The following is a 23,483-nucleotide window of genomic DNA, read 5'->3' as shown; positions in this document are numbered from 1 at the left end:
TTGAGAAGAATTTATTTTATTATTATTATTATTATTAATCATTATTGTTTAAAGTATTACATATATCCCTCTTTTTCCCCACATGGACCTCTTCTAGCCTGCCCCTTCTCTCCTATTTCTGAGAGAAATCCCATAAACTCCTGTAGCTAGAAACTTCAATTTGTATACCAGATCTCATCTCCTCTCCTCTACTTAAGAGTGTCACTCAAGCAATTCTCTCCCTTTTCTCCTACATTGTCAATATTTCCTTTGTTACTGGATCATTCCCATGACCACACAAACATGCTGTTACCTCCTCATCTTTAAAAAATAACTCTCTCTTGATTCTCATCTCCTCTAAAGCTGCCATCTTATTTCTCTGCTTCCTTTCACAGTGAACCTCATCAAGAGTTGTCTACACATGCTGTCTGCACTTCCTTTTCTTCTTCTTGCTCAATCCACTCTACTTGGGTGTAAACTCTTTCTACTCTAATGAAGTTACTCTTGTCACTGTCACCAGTGACTGCCACACTGCTCAATCCAAAGTCATTTCTCAGTCTTTGTTTCACTTGATCTATCAGCAGCATTAGGCATGTCAATCATTTCCTTATGAAATTCTTTCTAATCCTGGATTTCAGAATGTCATACTCCCTTGGTATCCTCCTACCTTACTGAGCATGTCTTATCCAACTTTGTTGCTGGTTCCTCCACTTCTTTTTGTGCTAACAAAATTGGGATGTTTCTAGTTGTGATCTGTAGAACATTTCCTATTCTCTGAAAAATTTAATCCTTTGTTGGACATTATTCAGTTTCATGCTTTAAGTAGGATGGCAATTTCCAAATTTATAACTTTAACCTGAACCTCTCCCCTGAATTCCAGATTCTTACATCTAAAAGCATACTTGACATTGCCATGTAAATGTAACATGTTCCAAATGTGTTCCTACTCCTGACCACAAAACCTGTTCCTTCCTAACGAGTACATGGCCACCCTACTCCTCCAGTTTTGCTAACGCCAAAAATTGTTAAATCATTCTTGAGTCCTCCTTTCCTCTCCTTCTCTCATTCAAACCATCAGAAAATTCTGTTAGCATTACTTTCAAAATATGTACAGGATCCAAATACTTTTCATTACCTCCACTGCCATCTTCTTAGTCTGAGCCACCATGATAACTCCTATAGATAATTATTACATTTGCTCTCTAACTGGTCTGTACTTGGTTATACCTTTCCATCTATAGTCCAATATCAACATAACAGCTTAAGTGTTAAAATTATATCAAATAAGGTTAATTCTCTGCTCAAAACTCTCCAATTGCTTCTCTTTTTTTCTCTCAGAGAAAAGACAATGTCAATACAAAGGACCTACATGATCCTTCCCCGAAGTTATCTCTTTGAATTCATCTTCTCCTCTCCTTCACTTTATTAAAATCAAACAGGCTTCCTTGTTACTTCATGATCATGGTAGGCAAATATCTGCCTCGGGACTTGTGTACTAACTGTCTTCTATACCCAGTATAGCCTTCCCTCTATATACACACGGCTCACTTCCTTACCCCCTGTGTCTTTGCTCAAAAAGGAACTTCTCAATGAAGCTTACATTGACTAGCCCACTAAACCTCAATCCCTGCCCCCCAACAATAGTCTAAGCCCTCTTACTCCACTCTATATTTTTTCCACAGCATTTGTCATCATTAACATATTATGTAATGTCCTTATTTCTTATATTATTTTTTTAAATGTCTCTCTGCTGCAAGGAGATACACTTTAGGAGGGCAGGTGTTTTATCTGTCTTGTTCATTGTTGTATCCACAGTGTCTAGAATAGTGCCTGACTCACAGTAGGTATTCAATTAAAATATGTTAAATGCCTGAAAGGAAAGAAAAAAGTCACTTTAAATAATGGTGGCATCTTTATTATCATAAAACTTTAGAACTAGAAGCAGTTTTAAAATTTTTCAGATGATATTCATTTTACCAACAAATGGAGGTCCAGAGAATTTAACTGATCTGCCAAAGGTCATGTAGCCAAATAAGTAAATTGTGGACTCGCCAAGTATCTTGGCTCTGAGCCAAGTGTTTTGTTACATCACAGTTCATTGCACAATTTTAAGGGAAACATTATTTTTCTGATAGGAGCAGACATTAAAAAATGTCATCATATAAATTATTATTGGAATTCTAAGTTTATAATAAAGATATCCATGGTCACTTTTGCTTATTTTTTTTTACCAAGGTATTTAAAACGTGTAAATGTATTTTAAAAGTTGTTTTAGCTGCTGATCAATGAGTTCTAAAGGATCTGGTTCACTCATGTTTATTCCTCATGAAATTCTAAATATTCATGTGTAGAAATTAATGGAACTCAAAAATATTAATATTTAAGCCCTTTGATGAAAATGATACTCTGTGCTTGAATCTTTGCACTTTACAAAGTAAAACAGATTAGTTATATGTATGAAATAATTGCTAATTTGAGTATAAATTCTGGAATATAATGATTTTCATGCTGGTATGCATACATATGCAAACATGTTAAAGATATTCACTTAACAATATCAAGAAAATGTGCTAAATTCAAATAAACCATGGAGATATAGTGTACAGTACAGGAAATATATTTAATAATATTGTAATCTATATATATAAAAGGCTAATATGCAAAGTGTCCCCTCAGGAGTTGGACCTGAGACCGGGAGTTTGATTGCTCGCTATGACATGTGCTGACCACCAGGAAGCGGCGCGGAATGAAGGAAGGCCCTGGCCAGCAGCTGGCAGCTGGGGAAGGAAGGCCCCAGCCAGCAACAGGAAGGCCCCAATCGGCCTTGATTTCCAGCCAGGCCTAGGGGCCCTACCTGTGCACGAATTTCATGCACTGGGCCCTAGTATTGTAATAACTGTGTGGTGACAGATGATTATTAGACTTAGTACGGTGAGCACATCATAAAGTATATAAATGTGGAATCACTACATCATATACCTGAAAGTAATATAATTTTGTACCCCAGCTATACTTGAATTAAAAAATAATCTGCCAAATCATATGTTGTCAGGGCTTATAGCTGGGTACATTAGGAAAAAGGATTCAATGACATATGGTATTTGGTCTTTCCATGGGGCATTTCTTGATATTCTTTTGAAGACAAAAAAAAAAAATACAGGACATACAATAAGATGAATGGATACACAGATGGTTGTACACACATTCCCAAAGAGCAGTGATTAATCAGTGTATTTCAATGCATACAGTTTTTCTAGTGATGTTCCTCAAAGAGCTGTTTTTATCTCTGTTTTCTCATCATTTTTATCCATTACTTCTGTGAATGGACAGAAAATATTTATAAAATGTGAATAAAATAAACCTAGGTAGGACAGTAGATGTGATGAATGAAAGAAATAGATATTTATTAGAGTGTACTGAAAAGTGTATTATGCTGCCGTCATGGGTTTAGAGATCAATCTTTTCAGTAGAATTGAGATAGACTGTGTCTTAATCTCCTTGTGCCCCTAATATTTCACAATTTCTAACACACAGGGTGCTTAAATATTACTTGAATGTGGAGAAGCCCGAGAGATAGGTCAAATTTAGCAAGATTTATGGATATCAGTGGACTTCATAGTAAAATGTGGCGGTAAAACTAGCTAATGTGAGTAAAGATATAATTAATAGAATTGTATCCGAAAGGAAGGAGGTGGTGCTCCTGTGTCACTCTGTGTTCCATGCTACTGCTTTGAAAAATGACCCCAAAAATGGCAATTTAAAAATGGACATGATGATAGCTTTATGATATGTTATGTGATAATGTGGAAAAGGGAAGTAAATTTGTCCTGTTTGGTGCAGAGGATTAGATCTGGGCCAGTGGATAAAATGAAAGGAAACACATTTCAATCAACATCTGGAATCTGCCACTCAAAAAAAAAAAATATGGTTTTCTACCAGTGGATATGTGTATCACAGGTTAGGTGAGAATTGGCAGAGACACTGTAGGTAAGTTTTTAGCATAATTTAGAAGGTTTAATTACAGAATCTTTTTTAAAAAATATATTTTTATTGATTTATGAGAGGAAGGGAGAGGGATAGAGATAGAAACATCAGTGATGAGAGAGACTCATTGATTGGCTGCTTCCTGTATACCCACTACTGGGGACTGAGCCCACAAGCTGGGCATGTGCCCTGTCTGGGAATAGAACTGTGACCTGCTGGTTCATAGGTCAATATTCAACCACAAAGCCACACTAGCAGAGCTAATTATAGAATCTTTAAGGGCACATCATAGTCTAAGATTCTGATATTTTCTGATTTTATCCTTGAGTCCTTACTTTATTATGAAATTGAAGTCATGTGGTATTATGCATAGAGTAGATGCTTATAAGCATGTTTAAGTGTATAAAAATTAAAAGGACCATCTTGTTAATAAAGAAAACATGTAAATACATATGACTATGAATGTTGGGACCAGTTACTCTATTATTTGTGTTGAGAACAAGAGAGAAGCTTTTACTTCTTTCAGCACTATTGGCATTAATACTGAAAAGAAATGTATGAAGCGAGTAAGACATATGGTAAAATCCTGGACCTAAAACAAATGAAAACCCTTCAAAACCACAGATTTAAAACACTATTAAGTACCCTGTAAAAGGAAAATCCAAAACTTGAAAAGAAAATTGCAGGTTAGAGAGGTTCTAAAACATGGTTAAAGGTAGCAACAATTCGGAATACCATGACCATGTTAGATATACACTAGCAAAACCAACACAAATTATAGCTAAAATGTAAAAATAAAGGCTGGTGATGATGAAAGAAAAACTGACTGTCAAAGGGGTGACTTACCCTATGAGATTTCAAAATGTATACCAAATAAAACGTAAGTTAACAGAAGAAAAATTCCAGAAATTGAGTAAAAATGTTTGCTGAACTTAATATATAAAGAAAAAAACAACAACAACAAAACAAAACCTACACATGAGGAAACAAATCACTAATAAATGATGTAACAAATGCCCATCAGTATGTACCATATCATACATTCTAATAAATTCTAGATCATTCAGATCATTCACTGACTCTACATCAATTAATTGTAAGAAAAATGAATTAAATGACTTTTCTACCCCAGGTATGGGCTAAGTATAAATTTTGGGCTATTTGATAAATTAATTTTATGCCTTGAAAACCCATCAAGGGGCAGAACAAGTCATTAAAATGGATTCTGCTTCCTTACCTCCTTTTCTAGAGCAGTGTCTGGCTCATAGTTAATAGTCAAGAAATGTTCAATTAAAGAAAATAGAAATATATGATTTTTTATCATATAAATTATGACAAGCTTTCATTCTGATTCATGTAAAGTTATGGAACTGGACTAGATTCATTAGCTGATGAAACTAATATTATTAAAAAAGAAAATCCCCATTGACAGTTAAACCAAAGAGGTCTAAACATAAAGAACATTAGTGTAAACTATCCACCTATGTCAATGTACATAGAAGATGAGGACCATGTACAATAAAAAAAATTTGAAAGATTGATGTTTCACATAATTAAACCCCTGATGAAAATTGGACTAAAGAAAAATCAGGAAAACAAATTGGAAAAACAAATGTAATATTATAAGCGTCCATATTTTCTTATAGCTCATTTTCTTCAAGTGAGAGGAAAAGCAGATTGCAGAAGAAGAGTGTAGGGAAACACTGTTTATTCTCTCCAAACACTTAACACATCTAGCAAAAGGGCTGGGGCAACTCTCACAGCAGTTCTTATTACCATAAAAAAAAACCCCACAGATGTTTGTCTTGGTTGTTGTTGTCAAAATTAATCAAATTACCTAAAAGATTTAAATAAAAAGCCATTTATAGGGACACAACTATAGTTGAAATTTTGATTATTATATTTGCTAGTCAACCTACTAATAAGCCATAGTTTTCAAATTATTTCTATACTAGTGACCCGGTGCACGAAATTCGTGCACATTAAAAGGGGATTAATTAGAGGAAACAATTTAATATTGCTATTTGCCCTTTCTCTATAATAGAAGTGTCAGAGATGAAAGAAAATTAGTAAAATGTATATGAAAACCTTCCTCCTGTCAGAGTTTTGGGGTCACCATGGGACCCAGAGTCAAGTCCCCGCCCACCCACATGCACCTCAAAATCGCGTGAGACCCAGACCCGGCAGGCCCCTCCACATTGGGCTAGATCCAGACCTGGCCAGTCCCACTCTTGTCAAGCCCTGCCGGGCAGGGGGCGTAGCCTCAGGTCCCCTGGCCCAGTGCCAGGATGGGGGGGCATGGCCTGAGGTCCCCCAGCCCAGACCAGGGTGGGGGGGCATGCCTTGAGGTCCTCCGTCAAGCCCCGTCAGGTGGGGGACATAGCCTGAGATCCCCTGTCAAGCCCCGCTGGGTTGGGGGCATGGCCTGAGGTCCCCCATCAAGCCCTGCCAGGCAAGGGGGCACAGCCTCAGGCCCCCAAGACCAGCACCGGGAGGAGGGTGCAGCCTCAGGTCCCCCATCAAGCCCCACTGGCAGGGGGGTGCAGCCTCAGGTCCCCCGTCAAGCCCCGCTGGGGGGGGGGGGCGCGGCCTGAGTTTCTCCAACCCAGCACTGGGGGTGCACCTTGAGGTCCCCCTTCAAGCCCCGCTGGGTGGGGGGCACGGCCTGAGGTCCCCTGGCCTGGTGCTGGGGCGGGGGAAGCAGCCTGAGGTCTCCTAGCCCAGCACCAGGACGGGAAGTGCACCTTGAGGACCCTGTCAAGCCTGGCTGGGTGGGGGGCGCAGCCTGAGGTCCCCTGTCAAGCCCCACAGGGGCAGGGGAGGGCGTAGCCTCAGGTCCCTGCTGATTGCTCGTTAAGGCTCCTTATGGGAACTTGGCCTCAGCTGTGGGTGCAGACATCTTTGTGACGGAGTGATGGTCAATTAGCATATTCCCTCTTTATTAGATAGGATACCTGTCTATCTATAGACACACACATTACATACCCACATGTGTATGCATATATATGTATGTGTGTGTATGGGTGTGTACATGTATCCATAAAAATCTAGACTTCCTAATATGTCTTTGGAATAATGCACAAACATATTATTCTTATATGGAATCAGACCTTCTTATATCTTTCTGAAATTATTCACACACAAAATATCCCTCAGAATGAGGAAAAAAGCATTTTATCTATCATATTTCATTCTTTTCAGGAACCATTATGAGATATTGTGTCCTGATATCTCTTGAGGTCTCTAAGAGTTTTAGGATCAGATGCTTGTTTTTCTTTCTAATAAAAATTTTGTAGGAATGCATAAAAGTAGATTAAACTATGTCAGATTCTTTAAAAGAAAACACTGTTCTTCTTTGACAAGGTTGTTATTAGCAAAAAAAAAAAAAAAAAAAAAGAGCCTTGCAAGCAGTTCTGAAAACGCAACTGAGATGCAATTTGATAAGTAGCCTTCCATCATCCAAGCCAGAGCGGTGGAAAAGCGTGCTATCAGCACTTTCATCAAAGGCACTATTGACTCTTCTCTTTCTGTCTCATTTTATCATGACTTTCTCATTTTGTTTACTCAGTCAATGATTGGAGAGAAAAGATTCCTTACCCCTTGGATGAGTTTTAATGGAGTCCACGACAGAAAGGTCCTGTTCTTCATCTCTGCTGTCACCGCTGTCTTCGCTACCACCATCACTTTCAATCAGTTTGTCCACCATAGCAATAATGCAGTTCAGGCTCTTCCCCACGTTGGCCCACACCCTATCCTGAAAAGAGCATGAGTATCAATACACATTTTTATTGCAAAAACAAGATAAGACAAAATCTTGATGCATCATTTGAGAGAAGCAAGTAGAGAAACCATCATGACAATGCAGACTGAGTGACTAGCTCTAATACCCTCATTAATTTGGCCAGACCATGGATACACAAGAAATATATTTTCTCTTAATAAAGCAAAATTTAAATGTTATAAATCTTTTAATTTAGTTGATTTTTTTTTCTGTCATAACGCAATGATAAATTACCATACAACATTAATCCACAATTGAGCTCAAAGTATGAAATTTTAAACTGGATATATTATCATTTTCTTATAATTTTCCTTATCAATATTTAGAAAGAAAGCAAAGACATAGCAATATTTTTAAAGAATGCCCACCACTTACATTAGAAATTCATGTTTTTCTTTTTATAATACATACACAAAGTTTACCATTTTTACAATTTTTAAGTGTACAGTTCAGTGGCATTAAGTATATTGTTGTGTGACTATCACCACCATCCATCTCCAGAACTTTGGCGTCTTCCCCAATTGAAACTCTGTACCCTTTAAACATGAACTCTTTCTTCCTTCAGCCCCTGGCAGCCATCATTGTACTTTATGTTTCTATGAATTTGTCTTCTCCAGGAAATGGAAGTTCTTAAAGTGTGGTCTCTAGCTAATGGGAATGAACTCTGCTATTGAAGGAAAAGAGGGGAGAGGATTGCTCATTTTCCAGATTGGCTTTGTATGTGAGATACATTTTCAGCTCTCTTCTTCTTCTTCTTCTTTTTTTTTTAATCCTCACCCAAGGATATTTTTCCATTGATTTTTAGAGAGAGTGGAAGAGAGAGGGAAAGACAGAGAGAAATATCGATGTGAGAGAAACACATTGATTGGTTGCCTCCTACAGGAGCCCTGAGCAGGGCCCGGGCCAGGCAGGAGCCTGTAATCGAGGTAAATGCCCTTGACTGGAATTGAACGGGGGACTCTTCAGTCTGCAGGCCGACACTCTATCCACTGAGCCAAACTAGCTAGGGGTCAGCTCTCTTCTTGTTGCTCATGTTGGGAGAAACTGAATTTTCATTAAAAAGCAAGCAATATTGAATGCTGCTTTCCTTCCTTCTTTCCTTCCTTTTTCCTTCCTTTCTTTATTCTTTACCTGAGGATATGTTTTTTTTTTATTTTAGAGAGAGAGGAAGGGAATGAGAGAGAGAAACATCATATGTGCCCCACCTAGGGATGGAACCTGCAAACTAGGTATGTGCCCCGACTGGGACTCAAACCCACAACCTTTTGATGTATGGGATGATGCTCCAACCAGTTGAGCCACCTGTCCAGGGCTACATGCTGCCTTTCTTCTTCTTCCTTTAATTATCTTTATTGTTGAAAGTATTACAATGTTTATGTAAAGTAATACAAGGGATGGGTCAATTTATCTTAACCACATCTCTGAAAAGCCTGAACAGAAGATGATTTAAAAGGATAATTTTACAGTCTATACCTATATGCTACTCTTCTTCCTTTACTTATATCTCACATGATAGGATTCAATTGATATGAAAAGTAGCCTTTGCAGCCATTAGAGAGATCTTTATTAGCATGAGGAACAGAGTGAAGCAAGTTTATCAATCAAGACCAACAACCATATACGTAGTAAGGGGTTATATGGCAAATAATAGAAAAAAAACATTTAAGACATTAAATGCTTAGAGGACACATGAGCTGGGAGAGTGTTTGTTGGGGGTGAGAAATTGAGCAGTTTCTTATGCACAGTTCATGCATAATCAGATATTCTATTAAAGATACACTCAGCAGTAGACCCAGAATAGACTCATTCCATTCTTTTCCCTTTGGGGAGCATATCCTATCTAGCTCATAGTGAGAGAACTCTGAATTTTGCTGGTCATGCTTCCTTCTCTTTTATGGCATCTAAATAGTATATTAAAGTTATTTATTTGGTATGCACTTCTGTCTCTAATACCAGATTATGACTTATTTGGGACCTATGTCCTCAATATATTGCACAGGGCCTGGAAGAAAGGCAGAGAGAGAGGGAGGGAGAGGAGGGAGAAGTTCAGCATTGCTTAACTGATCAGCTTTTCTAGATCTAATTTTTTTTTTTATCAGCAAGAATGTGAAAACTAAACCAGAGCTGGCATGGGGAGTCCAAAGTAGCCCTGGCATATCTATATCTCTATGCACAATTTCCCACTTGTCATTACCAATTTCTGAGGATTTTGATTAGAACAGGCATATGGATTAGCAGGGCCAATCTCCATCTTTAAAAAGAAGCTTCAGTGTATCCTTGATTGAATGCAATTTGCACTATATTGGCCTAGCTCAACATAGCAAACCTGTCTTATTTTAATAGCTTGATAGTTCTTTTCTCTGATCCAAAGTTTACAGAGTCTGCTAGATGAAAGGAGTTGTACTTAAAATACTCCATGGCACAAACTGCAACATGTATGCCTCAAGCTATGTAACACACACACACACACACACACACACACACACACACACACACACACAATGTCCACTAAAAATAGGCATACATTTGACATCCATCAGAATTAAGTGAGATTTCCCAGTGTTTGCTTCCTATTGATCCTCCTGCTTAACTTCACTTATTTACTTATGTAAAAATCCCTGACCTTCCTTTCCAATAACCACACTGCTGGTCTTAGCCCAAAATTCAACCCCTAGTCACACAGTGGATTCAGATAAGCAGCCACAGTTTCTCCAGTATTGATCTCTCTACATTCCTGTTGTTTGGACCCAGACCTATATATCAGCTATCACACAAACAGGTCTACACATGAGTGCCACATTTATCTTCATTGATTCCACGCTCAAGTCATCAGTCCTCTGGTCAAAAGCAGGCTAAGCACTGCAGCGAATCTTCATTCTTCTCTCAGCCTAGAGTCACCTCTCTAGTTGAGTCAACCTAGAAAATTCTCCTTATTTCTTGTTACTCTGAAAATTTTACCAGGTCAGTCATCTTGCTCTCCTAGCAACATCCTATTAAATAGCTTAACATATATTTTCGGGGCACCTGCTGCATGCCTGTTCAGTGCTGATCATTGGAGACATGAAGGAAACCTTGGAGGAACTTATATTTCTACCTGGACACATGCTGCTTTTTATGCTTCGAATACCTTCCTCCTTCTCTTCCATCAACCCAAATACTAACTTTTTCAAATCTCACCACTTCCAAGAACTATTTGTGCTGCCCTTCCTCTGCTTAATGCATTTTTGCTGTCTGATAGACAGAGGGCTCTAGGAGGGAAATGACTATTATTCATTAATCCTTTTATTCTCAGGTCCTTAGGTGATAAAAGAAAGAAGGAAAGAAAGAAAGAAAGAAAGAAAGAAAGAAAGAAAGAAAGAAAGAAAGAAAGAAAGAAAGAAAGAAAGAAAGAAAGAAAGAAGGAAGGAAGAAGGAAGGAAGGAAGGAAGGAAGGAAGGAAGGAAGGAAGGAAGGAAGGAAGGAAGGAAGGAAGGAAGGAAAGGAAGGAAGGAAGGAAGGAAGGAAGGAAGGAAGGAAGGAAGGAAGGAAGGAAGGAAGGAAGGAAGGAAGGAAGGAAGGAAGGAAAAGAATAATAGAAGGAAGGGTTATATATTTTTTTCTAACTATATATAATTTCTTTATATAATTTCTCACTGAATCTGTTCATCATTTAAAAAAAAATGATTTCAGGGAGAGGAAGGGAGAAGAGAAAGAGAGAAATATTTATGAGAGAGAGAAACATTAATCAGTTGCTTCCCACATGAGCCCCCAACAGGGGATAGAACTATGGAGGATAGAACAGGCAACCTGGGTATGTGCCGTGATGGAGAAGCGAACCCGCCAACTTTTGGTATATAGGATGACACTCCAACCAACTGAGCCACACTGGCCAGGGATCTTTTCAACATTTTTTATGTGTATCACTCAACCACCTCTATCCTGGGAATCTCAATATCTCTGCTTATTTTATGAGTGCTGGCCATTCACTTGAATTAGATGATATGGTTGTTGAGATCAGAATCCACATTTTATAGTTACCAGTAATTTGTTTTCCCCCAAGTACCTATAGCATTGCTACACACCACTGGTGCTTAATTAACATCTGTTGATTGACTGAATAACTAGCTACTTAAGAATAAAAAGGAATTAAGATACAACTTTAAGTATTACCACATCTTCAAATTAAAGTTATAATTAAGATCAAACTCACAGGCTGAGTTCACTCTAATTAATGCCACATCATGCTAAAGCTTTCAATTCAGGAAAAATATTAAATAAAGCAATTGTTTAGTAAAAAAATTTCTACTGATTGGCTAAGGCTTTTAATTTTAAGTTGGTAATTGGTTGTTATCTGTATATCATTAGATAGTTGCACAACTAGTTGAATTATATGACAATATTAGTCAGTGTGCTGCATACCACCAATTTCCAGGATTGGTTTTTTAAAAAATGAATGTACCCCAATATATTAACATTCTGCCTGTATATGCCTCAGCATTTCTTTTAACAATTCATTAAATTTGGGGTATTCAAAGATTTCCATTTAGGAAATAATGTCTGACTATTCACATTAAAATCTATTTAAGTTTAAGGATACTTCATTTAATGTAATCATACATTTTTAAAGTGTGTATGTAAGTTTGCATATTTATTATTCACAGGCACTTCAAAATATTTGACATTGAACCAGACATTATAAGAGTCAGGAAAATATCCAATGGAGAGGATGATATCCAACATAAAACCACAGGAAAATCACCACTCCATTAACAAAAATAAAATATCTCTGTTAAAAACATTGATTTGAGTTGAACTGCTGATTCTGCAAATCCCTCTATTCATTCTGTAAAAATACATTGAACGTGAATGGAGGAAACACTGCATTAGGTGCTATAAAACAGGGGACTGAAGGTGAATGTAATAATTGCATGTGGGAAAATCTAGAATTGGCCAGCATTTCATGAATATGCATGCCCATAAAGATCTCATTTGGGGCTTCTCTTCTTTAATAGAACATTTGTGCATTTTAATGGACAGTCATGAACTTTGCTTAATCACCTTTTGTGGACTTTAATATAAAATAAGTATTCAAAGCTCATTTCTCCTGGGTGAAATGGACTGGAGAAGTTCAGGAATGTTCCCATCCATCAAAAAAACAGATGATAGAACCCATTCAGTTGCCATGTCAGAAACTGGCCTAATTCTCCCTGTCTTTTCCTGCCCTTTCTGATGGGGAGAGCAGATGCTTTGCTTTCAATGTCCCGTCTTCATTACAAGGTTAACAAAACCCAAAAATTCTACTATGTGTGACTTAGGGAATAAAAATAAAAAGGCTGGAACAAGGGGAAAATAGCTGCTTCTACTCATATTTGTTGGGAAAAATAGAACATTATTTCTGTGTAAGTAGGACTTTGTAATTGCCATGTGATAATCAAAAGAAGTTAAAATGGCCACCACTGTGTTTCTGGAAGCTTCTGGAGGCCCTAACTCACCATGTTCTTAGCTTTGGTCATCTCTGATATTCTGTGTCCATCCTGAATTTTACCACTTTCCATGTTTGGTGTTAATTTAAAGTAACTTGAATAGTCACCTCAAAGTTGATTCTGAAATGAAAATATGCACTAAGGAGAGAGGATATAACTGGGTATTTTGACTGGAAGAGAGAAACAAAATCCTTAAAATAATTCATGAATTCCAGTGTGTATGTGGGAGGGCGGGGGCAGGAGGGAAGGGTTGAGGTGCCTGGCATAGTGCAGTTATATTAAATAGACATAGTCTGTGTTTCAAAATAAAAAGGTAAACAAGAACAGTATTTTGAGGGCAAATTTCAAAGTCATTAATTTACTCTACAAATGAGTATCCAGCACCTTTTATGTTGTGTTAACTGCAGCGATACAACAGTGAACATGACACTGTCTTTGTCCTTTAGGAGCTTATAAAGTTCAAGAACACAAGGAAGAAACAGACTGGTTATAATTCAGTGTTCACGAGGCTGAGTGATCATGGGATGTAAGAATAATGCTTTATTATACAAAGTGTTTTAGAGTTGAATGCATATACACACACACACTATACATCTGTCTGTCTACCTATTACATAAAATTTGGAAATAATTGGTCATATTTTAGTGAACATTTTATTCATTTTGATTACTAAATTATAAGGTGTTGCTTGAGAAAAGTTAAATCATAGGTTGGTATCTAGTTGTCCATAAAATTAATCACCTGTAAAAATTGAGAATGATTGATTTCCTTCTTATTAAGTTCAGGTCAATGGTTTCACAAAGCATAATTCTAGCTAGTCAGAAAACTGAACAGATTCTTTTTTGAAAATCAATTTGCATAGGTATTCCTGCGTTATGCATGACCTGAATGATTTTCCCTAGAGGTAAAGTCTAAGATGAAGACAGAAACCTGCAAGAGATGCTGAGAATACAAATCACTGAAGATTGCTTATAGGGTTATCTGGCAAAAATATGTTTGTCCTCAACAGTTGGTAATATTTTGAAACTAGCTGTGATCATTGCTACCAATTATGGTAATATAAACTGCTCTATTAATACTTCTGTTAAGATTAGGCATTCATATTTGTTCTAGACATTATTAGAGAAAGGTGTAATACCAAATGAGCTGTGAGATGTTGATAACAAACATATTAGAAACTGGTTTGTGTAAATCTTATTGCAAAATGCAATCTTTGCGAATATTGAGTTACAGAGAAATCACTTTTTTTTTAGGATATAAATGGACTTTATTATCAGGATGCCTGACATAAATATTACTGTGAATCTGTACTATTGTTTCTATGATCTATAAAATTCTTAAAAAGTTATTATGGAATAATGTGGATCATCTATTGTGTTCATCTGACATAAACACGTTTTACCTTAATAAGGCATAGCAAATGTTCTCCTAACTTAAGAATGCAACTAAAATTTAAAATTTGATTTACATTTACAACATGAAGAAGGGAATTAATTAGGTAATTTGAATGCTGAAATGTCTGATACAGAAATGTAGTTTAGCTAAAAAGTAGGTTTGGGATAAATAATAATAGTTTTCCTATGCTAGAATGTATCAGAATATAAAGGTTCAGAAGTTTCTTTTTTTAAAGCTTTTTTAAAACAATTTTTTAAATTAAGGTAGGCAGACTTTAGCCCAAACACATCAATGTACTAATGTTGACATTAAATCACAGTGTTACAGGGAATAGTATAATTACTGGAAACTACAAAACTGGGTCAACTTAAGCCTTTGGTTGGATGACATGCTTTCATATTTTGGACAAACTAATCTTGGAATCCCAGCTGTTGGAAGCATCTGTTGTAGAAATGTAGAGGAAGACAAGCAGTATGTCATCTTTACCAGCTCAAAGATGAAGAATGCTATATTAGCCTATTTGCACAGATTGTCATAAAATCTCAATATTCCTTTGGAACTTAATTGTTTACCAACTTTTCAGGAAATCAACCTTCAAAGCACTCAATAATTAATAAGTAAAATTATGCAAATAACAGACTTTTTTGGTCAGTGATCATTTTAGTTTCAATCTCTTCCATACTGACTAGATAATTATTATCTAGATTCATGTCACCAATTTTGCTAACAAAACAAGTTGAAAAGAGGCAGGCTCACATTGATTTAGAATTAATAAAGATTCGTTCTCATGACCTCAAAAAGAAAGATTCTGCATGTGTCAGCAGAGTATTCAGAAGTTATTTACTAACATGCATTTACTTTCAAAATATTTATTGTAAGAAGCTCCATGCAGTTGTTCATGTTAGGCAACTGTTAAAACCACAGTCACTACAGGAAATTAAATAGAACAAATAGATTTTTAAAAATGGAGCTACTGTGATCTTATGTCTAAACCTAAACCAATGTAAGTGATCAGAGAATACTTTCACATGATATCACAGAAACCCAATTAAATTTATTTAAAACATTGAATTAATTCAGGAAGTTGACTAGACTTGTAATCAGCGCTGAAACTTTTCTAATACCTAATTAGCTAGAAAAGTGGTACACAGACTTGTTTCCAATTCATTTACTAGCACAATCTCCAAAGGCATTTTCAATTGGCTATATTTTCTTTGAATTTATAAAACTTTTCAAAGTTAGTTAAAGTTTTGGAAATAATGTTAAATGGTTATGGCTTTGGTGAAATTTTTTCTGTTTTTTTTTTTTTTAAAGAATTTTCATGTCTTGACAAAGAAATTTTTTTTTTTAATAGAAAGTGGTTAACAATAAGAATCTATCTAACAATCAAATTCTGTTATTGCTGGCAAATAGAGTAAAATTATTTTGGGAGTATAGAGTTAGAAGTAACTTCTCTGAGTGAGAAATATTTCCCTTGTAATTATGGTAAATTTAGACAAAGTTTTATATACTTTCTAATAACAACGGGATCCAGAGATGAAGAGTCCTTATGAAAAGGGGAATTTGGAGACAGAGTAGCATCTCAGAAGAACATCAATGGACATGAAGATGACCACCTACAAGCCAAGGAGAAGGCCCGGAAAAGCTCCTTTTTTCACTGCCCTCAGAACAGTTGTTCAGTGACCCGACTGAACTGAATGGTTCACTGGATACCTCTTCACCTCACCGTATGTTTCCCACTCCCTTCTATCTTTGCCTGTCATAAGAAGGTTCTGTGTATCAAATGTTGAGTTGAAGTCACATTAATGGAGCCCACCTTCTACCATCTGTCTCTCTCCAACGTTTGTCATAACCTTTTGCCACTATTGGTTAACATGTTTTTATCTACCACTTGACTCTGAGGACCTAATACTTACCTTCCAATTTGGAACAGCTACGATTTAGAAAGTCCCCAAAATTATGTAAAGTAAAGGAAATAAGGAGGGAGGCAGAAGAGGGACATTTTTGTGTAGCAGGAAGAAGGTGAGATATGAGGGAGGATTAGCATAACACAGTGAGGTGAAAATTATAAAAACCAATGATACCCCAAATTCCAAAATTCTCACTTGAGTTCACATAAAATGGTAATTATTTATGAAAAGCTTAAGTTCTTTTCTGTATCTACCCAAACTCTTAAAACTCATAATATGCATTTTTTGATAGAGCAGTTTTCGCCCTGACTGGTTTGGCTCAGTGGATGGAGCGTCAGCCTGCGGACCGAAGGGTCCCGGGTTCGATTCCGGTCAAGGGCAGGTATCTTGGTTGCGGGCACATTCCCAGTAGGGGGTGTGCAGGAGGCAGCTGATCGATGTTTCTAACTCTCTATCCCTCTCCCTTCCTCTCTGTAAAAAATCAATAAAATATATTTTTTAAAAAAACAAAACTTTATAATATGCAGTTTTCTCTTTTATCACAAGGAATAGTACTGATCCTCATAATCAGATTATTTAAGTTAAATATCCTAAAAAAGAAAATATAGAAAAAATTCTACAGTCATCCAATGCCTTGGCCTGGGCCTCTCCAGCAATGGAGTCCTATCACACAGGTAAATCCTTTATCTCATGACCACCCTAAGCCAAACAGGTGCTTGCAGCTGAGAAAATCGAACTTCAGAGAGGTTAGGAGGGACGAGTGCCTTGGAGCTCTCAATAAATTGAAGGAAAAGGTGAGGTAAAAGGCAGAAATATTAGATTTGCTCTTTTGAAAATGCTTCCGTGGGAGGAATGCAATCTTCATCAGCAACAACAGATACTTATTCAGCATTTACCTCTTGGAACCCAGCTCTGTTTTTTCCTGTGATAGAAATTTTATCAGAAGAAAGAGCAACCATCACTTCACAGCACTTGAGACAGCAATTTTTTTGAGAGATCTGGGCCTTTCCAATAATTTACTCCCTGAACACTTTTACATTCTGGGTTGCAGGAATAGTAATTATTAACTGTTTAACATCTAATACAGCTAGCATACTCTTTTCTTGGTTAAACATATGCTACAGTAAAGCATTTCCTTCCGTGTGGGCATATAATTTGGAGGGGGTCTTAGAAAATTGATAGGTATTGATTCAGGAATAACACACTGGTCTCCCTCACCCAGCACCTTCATGTTTCTCCTGTCTTATCTGCCCAACTAGAGTTCCCATCCACACTGGCTTCTTTTGTTTACTTGGCTTTACCTTTTTTTTTAAAATAGTATGTTTTTATTGACTTTTTTTTTTTTTTTTTTTTTTTTTTTTTTTTTAGAGAGAGAGAGGTAGGAAGTGGGGGAAAAGAGAAACATCCCTGCAAGAGAGAAACATTGATCTACTGCCTCCTCCATGTCCCTACTGGGGATAGAGCCAGAAACCAGGGTATGTGCCCTGCCCAGGAATCGAACCAGCGACCTAATGGTGCATGGGACGATGTTCAACCAATTGAGCCAAACTGGCCAGGGCACTTGGCTTTACTTTTTTCAGATGCTTTATGTGGCCATCCTTCTGCTAATTTTAGAACACCTAGAGGAACATCGTTTTAATCATAGAACCATGAGGAGAGGGATTTAAGAGATCTTTATGTCCACTGCCATTTAAATGCCAATACATTCTAACCTATGTCTGGAACTAAAACACTGGGTTACAACAATGAAAATACTTGTTGCATCCAAGTAGTGCATTATAGATAATTTCAGACTCTTTTTCTAAAGCACAATTGTAATGGTTTATATTACCTTGGCAATAAATAAGGAAAGGTATTATAGAATCTAGCAATTATGGCATCTTTGCTTTGATGACATATTCTTGGTTGTATATATATGATTTATTTGACAGCAAATACATTTTTATGTCAAATAAATGTGATCTAGGAATAAAACTTCCATTTATAATTTGCCCTGAAGTAAAAATGAGACTGATTCACCCACAATCTGTATCATGACTGCTTTCTACCTTGTTTGGATAAAAAGCAGAGATTTCTTATTTTGCTGACTTAATTTCCCAGGACTGAACATTGGGAAGGAAGTGATGTGCAAGAGACTTACCCACTCTTCCTCATCGTAGTCTGAATGATGGGGTATGGAGTCTTGCCTTCTCATTGGTGGGGGTAGATCCTGGGGACTGCTCTCCTCTGTGCTGCTCTTAGGTGAGGGTGGCTTTTTAAGGATGCCTCCTGGCCTGGCAGTGTAAAGTGCTAACAGAGCGCTTCTGACCAGCTGATCCTTAAAAGCATGAACAAAAAGCTCTGTCTGGAAAGAAATTGACAAGGATTAGAAATACCATGGTAGGCATCTCAGCATAGAGCTATGAAAAGGTCAATTGCAGATTTGTTGGCACTTGAGAGAAAATGATTCATACCAATCAATGGAACATAGTTTGGTTTGGGGACGTTGCCAAGGCCTTGAGTCCCACTGCTCTAAAAGCCAATGCGGAGGTTCCATGTGCGCTATAAACGCCATCTGTCTCCTCAGCCCCTCACTTTTAGTTCCACATCCTATCTTTGAAGATGGATTTTACTAGGAATAATCATTTGAAACCCATCTTCTTTTCAAGTAATTCCAAATAGACCTTAAAGGAAAATGCCACCAGACTATGGATAGTCTACATTTTAAAGAAAGACATGTCTTTTAGAGGCAGGAGACTTGCTTTTTACAAATTTCAACAGTAGAGATGACATAAGCAGTCTTCTCATGAAAACATTTGGCTTTTATTCCTTATTATCGCCCCCTAACTGTCTCCTCCACCAAATGGTTTCAGTAGTGCTCGATGTTAGCGAGGTTACTGTAAAATCTACCATGGAGGATTTTACAGGCTGATGGTAAATAACCTAGTGAGTACTGGAATAATGACAGCTTCCCAGCGATAAAGAACTTCACAGCTGTACTTTTCAATTTCCCGATGAAATGTTTAATAGCTTCACCCCGTAATATACTGGAGGGGGCAGTGATTGATTTCTGTGTCATAGTACACTTAGCATGCACATGGGCTCACAATCTGTTCAAAGAGTGGAGAAGTCACTCACGCACTGACCTATATTGTTATCATATTTATCCTTTGTAATCTCTTAGGAAAGGGTCCTTTAAGTCATAGCATTATTTTCAATAACAGTTGATATAATTACCATTTAATGTGACTCTTGACTACAATGCTGACTGCTGTAAGTCTATAGCTGTAAGTCTAGGTACCTGTTTATTGGTGCTCTCTCAATGTACAGTCAACACTGCCACGTCTAACTGGTGGTTACTAAATTGTCTCTGTCTCCCTGTTGTGTCCATGCAATTAAAGAAAAATCAGTTAAACCACGGGGAAAGCAGGGACCTAATAAGATGATGTCATAGCTCTTCTTTGCAATAGATCATGAAATTCTAAAACTGAAACGGACTTTAAAGTGGACCTCTTCATTTACCAGATAAGGAAACTAAGAAATCAGTGTGGTAACCTGTCCAAGGCAGACTGCACCTTAGCAGCACAAATGGGACAGATCCCGTTTTCTGACAAATTCAGTAGCTTTCCCCCTTACTCCACACCACCTCCCAGCCACTGCAACTAGAGGTTTCTGTCTTTCCCCTTCTTCCCAACCTCAAACTTCCCAAGTGTTTTGAAAAGCTACCAGCTCTCAGAATTCATTGTGTCCACAATTGCCCATGTAACTATCTTCACTGCTAAACTTTATTGGATATTTTAAACACTCTTTTAATCTAGAGGCACTTTAAAGGGTATTAAACAAGAAATATGGAAAAAAGATTATATAAGAATAAAATATTGGAAAATATTTTTATAATAAACTAGGAAATCAAAATAAAAAGCACCTTTTTTATTAAAAAATAACACTTGGAAAAATTGGCTTGACAGTATTCAAACAAGTCAGTATAGTTATAGCAAAATGGGGAAATATGTTGTTTACATAATATTCCATATAACATAAATGTGTCTATCAATGTTAATGTAAATATTAAAAATGTGAATTTATTTCCATTCAACTTAACTAGACTATTTCTCTGTTGGTAATTTCAATAAAGTCTTTTGATTTATTTTTAGAGCAAAACAGCTTGCCTTCTTTGAATTCCTGCTACTACATCTCTAGTCCTATACCACTCACATAATTACCATGTAGCTAAATATCTATTCACATGCAATGAAATCTTGTATGATTCTTATCATTGCAATCATTTTCTTCCCATAGCATGCACACACTCCATTTATTCAAATCTCATTTGGGTTGATTTATCACCAAGTCATGGGAGATAATACAGTAGATTCTTATAGTTTTACAACTCAGAAATTTTGGGTTGTAATATAATATAATACACAAAATCTTAAGAGAACACAATAATAGCTGATCTTTTACTTTGTGTTTATACTGAAAAACTCATCTGACTCCTTGGAAACTCTCAAGATCCTGTATGTAGAATCGCATTCTGTTAGAAAATAGAAAATAGTCTATTCACATGACATGGAAACAAATCTTAATTTTCTTGAGCAGCATTACTTAGTATAGGCCAATGTAGACCTTGATATTTTAAAGTCAAATAAGTAAGTGTATAGAGATTAATATAGTCCACAGAATTCCAAAACGACTGTATTTTGTTGTTCTTGCAACTGAGAGGATACTAGGGAAGCTAAAAGTCATGGCTAGAATGTGACTATGTCTCTGAGTTGCCTCTTGCCTTGGAGTTCTGATAAGCTATTTTCTTTTCTGACTCAGCTCACATTACATTAAGTTAAAAAAGAAAGGTTGTCTAAATGTTATCATAAGAGTAGGCAAAACAATTCATTTAAAATATCAGTTCAATAATATAATAAAAAAAGCATAAACTTAAGCAAAGGCAACCCATTTCTCTTGTTTGATATTTTAAAGAGAGAAATGTTATCTGAAAAATGAAATGTTTTTCTGCCTTACTGACATTTCTCCAATTCATATTCTCATATATATTTTCAAAGTAACTTGAATTATCAGCAAGTATAAAAGTACTAAAAATTATTTCTCCTGGGAATAAATTTCCTAGTTTCCTGACTATCAATGGCAGAGAAATAGTTAGGATATGTTCATTTAAAATGACTCTTTTTAACTAGAAATCTCAACAAATTAATCAAAGTCCCCTTCTATTTGGAATGATCTTATTGTCACTGAAAAAAATTCAAAGTTATGTCTAATCCCACCTGCAATATGGAATTAGCCAACGGAATAAACAAGTACTATCATTTTAGTTGTCATATATATGGCAAGAAAGAATCCCGTTTATTTTTAAATTTGATATGCTTTAATTATTCCGCAGGGTATTGGAAAATAGGCAGCACAGAGAGATAAACTATATGATCCTTCTAACTATCTAGCTTACTTCCAGAGGCAGTTTCCAGGCTATGGCACAAGGAGGAAGAAGCCACATATGAACTTCTCAAACTGAGAAAACAGAGATTAGAGCTTGGAAAAGCCAAAGTGGTTAGTTAGAATTCACAGAAAAGAGTGCCCGAAAGGAGGGAACTGCACACAGAAAGAGCCCTGATGATCTGTAAATGGGTGCTTTTACATCTGTACCTGAGTACTGATCTGCATGTGCTAGAGGATCCAGGGTCTTAAGGGCTGGGAATAGCGCATCTCCCCACCAGCAGAGTGGGCTTTGTAATGCATAGGGCATCGTGTAGAGCCCTCAGAAGGGTGTGGCCCTAGTGGTGGGGCTAAATTAGTCCTAGGTTAAAGGCTGTCTGGCTCCTGCTCTAACAGGGCTTAAAAATAAGGCGTGAAAGGATCTTACTAATTGCTAATAACTTAACTTCACACCAGCACAAAATCCAACATTATTTAAAGGAATACAATAAAATCCAGCAACCAAGAAGGTAAAACACAAAATTCCTGTTATTCAATAGAATATACCAAGCATATAATGAAGCAGAAAATTTTGACCCATAATTAGAAAAAACACACAGAGGTAGCTGATTTTATCTCCCTCCCAACTGCCTGCTTCCTTGCTGATGTTGAAACTACTGACCCACATGGGCAGCGGATCAAGGTTTGACTTCTCTATGACCTTCCTAGAGTGGCAGAAATAAGTAGTCTGCCATCTTGCCCCCACAGCACAGGCACCACAGGAAAAAGGAAGTCACCCTGAAATGGAAAGTTCTGCAAGCTTGCTTTAAAAACAAACAAGCAAAAAACAACAACAAAAAATAACCTTTTCGCTCAAACTTGCAAAAGTGTCCATTAAGTCATTAGTAGCAAATTTAATTAATTAATTAAAAAATAGAAGACCAGTCTTGGGGCATGGAGTCTGAACCACCAGCAGCATGGCTAGGTAGAAATGAATCATACTTTATTTTAAATCGTAAGTTACAAATTGTCTTCATAGACTATGCAAAACTCTGTTAACTTGGATAATTATTTGAACTTCCAGCAACACATTCTTAAAATGAAAATGCATGGCTTGTAAACCTATAAAGATCCTCCTGGTTTCAAGGGCTGACAGATTTATTAGTAGACGAAGCATGTCTACTCAGTAAAAAAAAAATATAGGGGAAAAAGTTGGAGCGATGCTGAATTAAAGGAGGAGAAAATACGTGCCCTGTCCCCCACCCAAATCACTGCAGCAAGTTGTAAATGATGTATGAAATGACAAGGCCCTGCCCAACGCACAGGAAGAACATAAATACTGCTCTGTGATCACTGCAGCGATGTGCTACCTACTAACATTTCTGCTTAGGTGAATCCAAAGAGCCTCACCTTCACCCAGAAATTCCAAAAAGAACTGGACCAAAATGAAGTTATATTATTTTACTGTGTGTAACACTTTCCTCTCCCCCCTTCTCTTTTCTCTGGCCATAATATATTTATTGACGATTAGATATATTTATTGACTATCTGAATACTTAAGCATTGCTGACG

At 36.9% G+C, this 23,483-nt stretch overlaps 1 protein-coding gene across 5 annotated transcripts in view; it reads right to left on the bottom strand.

The window, feature by feature from the left end:
- Window positions 1-23,483, bottom strand: part of INPP4B (inositol polyphosphate-4-phosphatase type II B) — a 564,192-nt gene that overhangs the window by 71,631 nt on the left and 469,078 nt on the right. For all 5 annotated transcript variants that reach the window (XM_079772160.1, XM_079772161.1, XM_079772164.1 and 2 more), the window contains 2 exons: window positions 18,652-18,855; window positions 7,561-7,717 (listed from right to left, as the gene is read on the bottom strand). In XM_079772160.1, the coding sequence (XP_079628286.1) occupies window positions 7,561-7,717; window positions 18,652-18,855 (361 nt within the window). The remainder of the gene's footprint in view (window positions 1-7,560; window positions 7,718-18,651; window positions 18,856-23,483) is intronic.

This window comes from Cnephaeus nilssonii (assembly GCF_951640355.1).
Source record: "Cnephaeus nilssonii genome assembly, chromosome: 5".
Classification (NCBI taxonomy): Eukaryota; Metazoa; Chordata; class Mammalia; order Chiroptera; family Vespertilionidae; genus Cnephaeus; species Cnephaeus nilssonii.
This window is presented reverse-complemented; position numbering and strand designations above follow the sequence as displayed.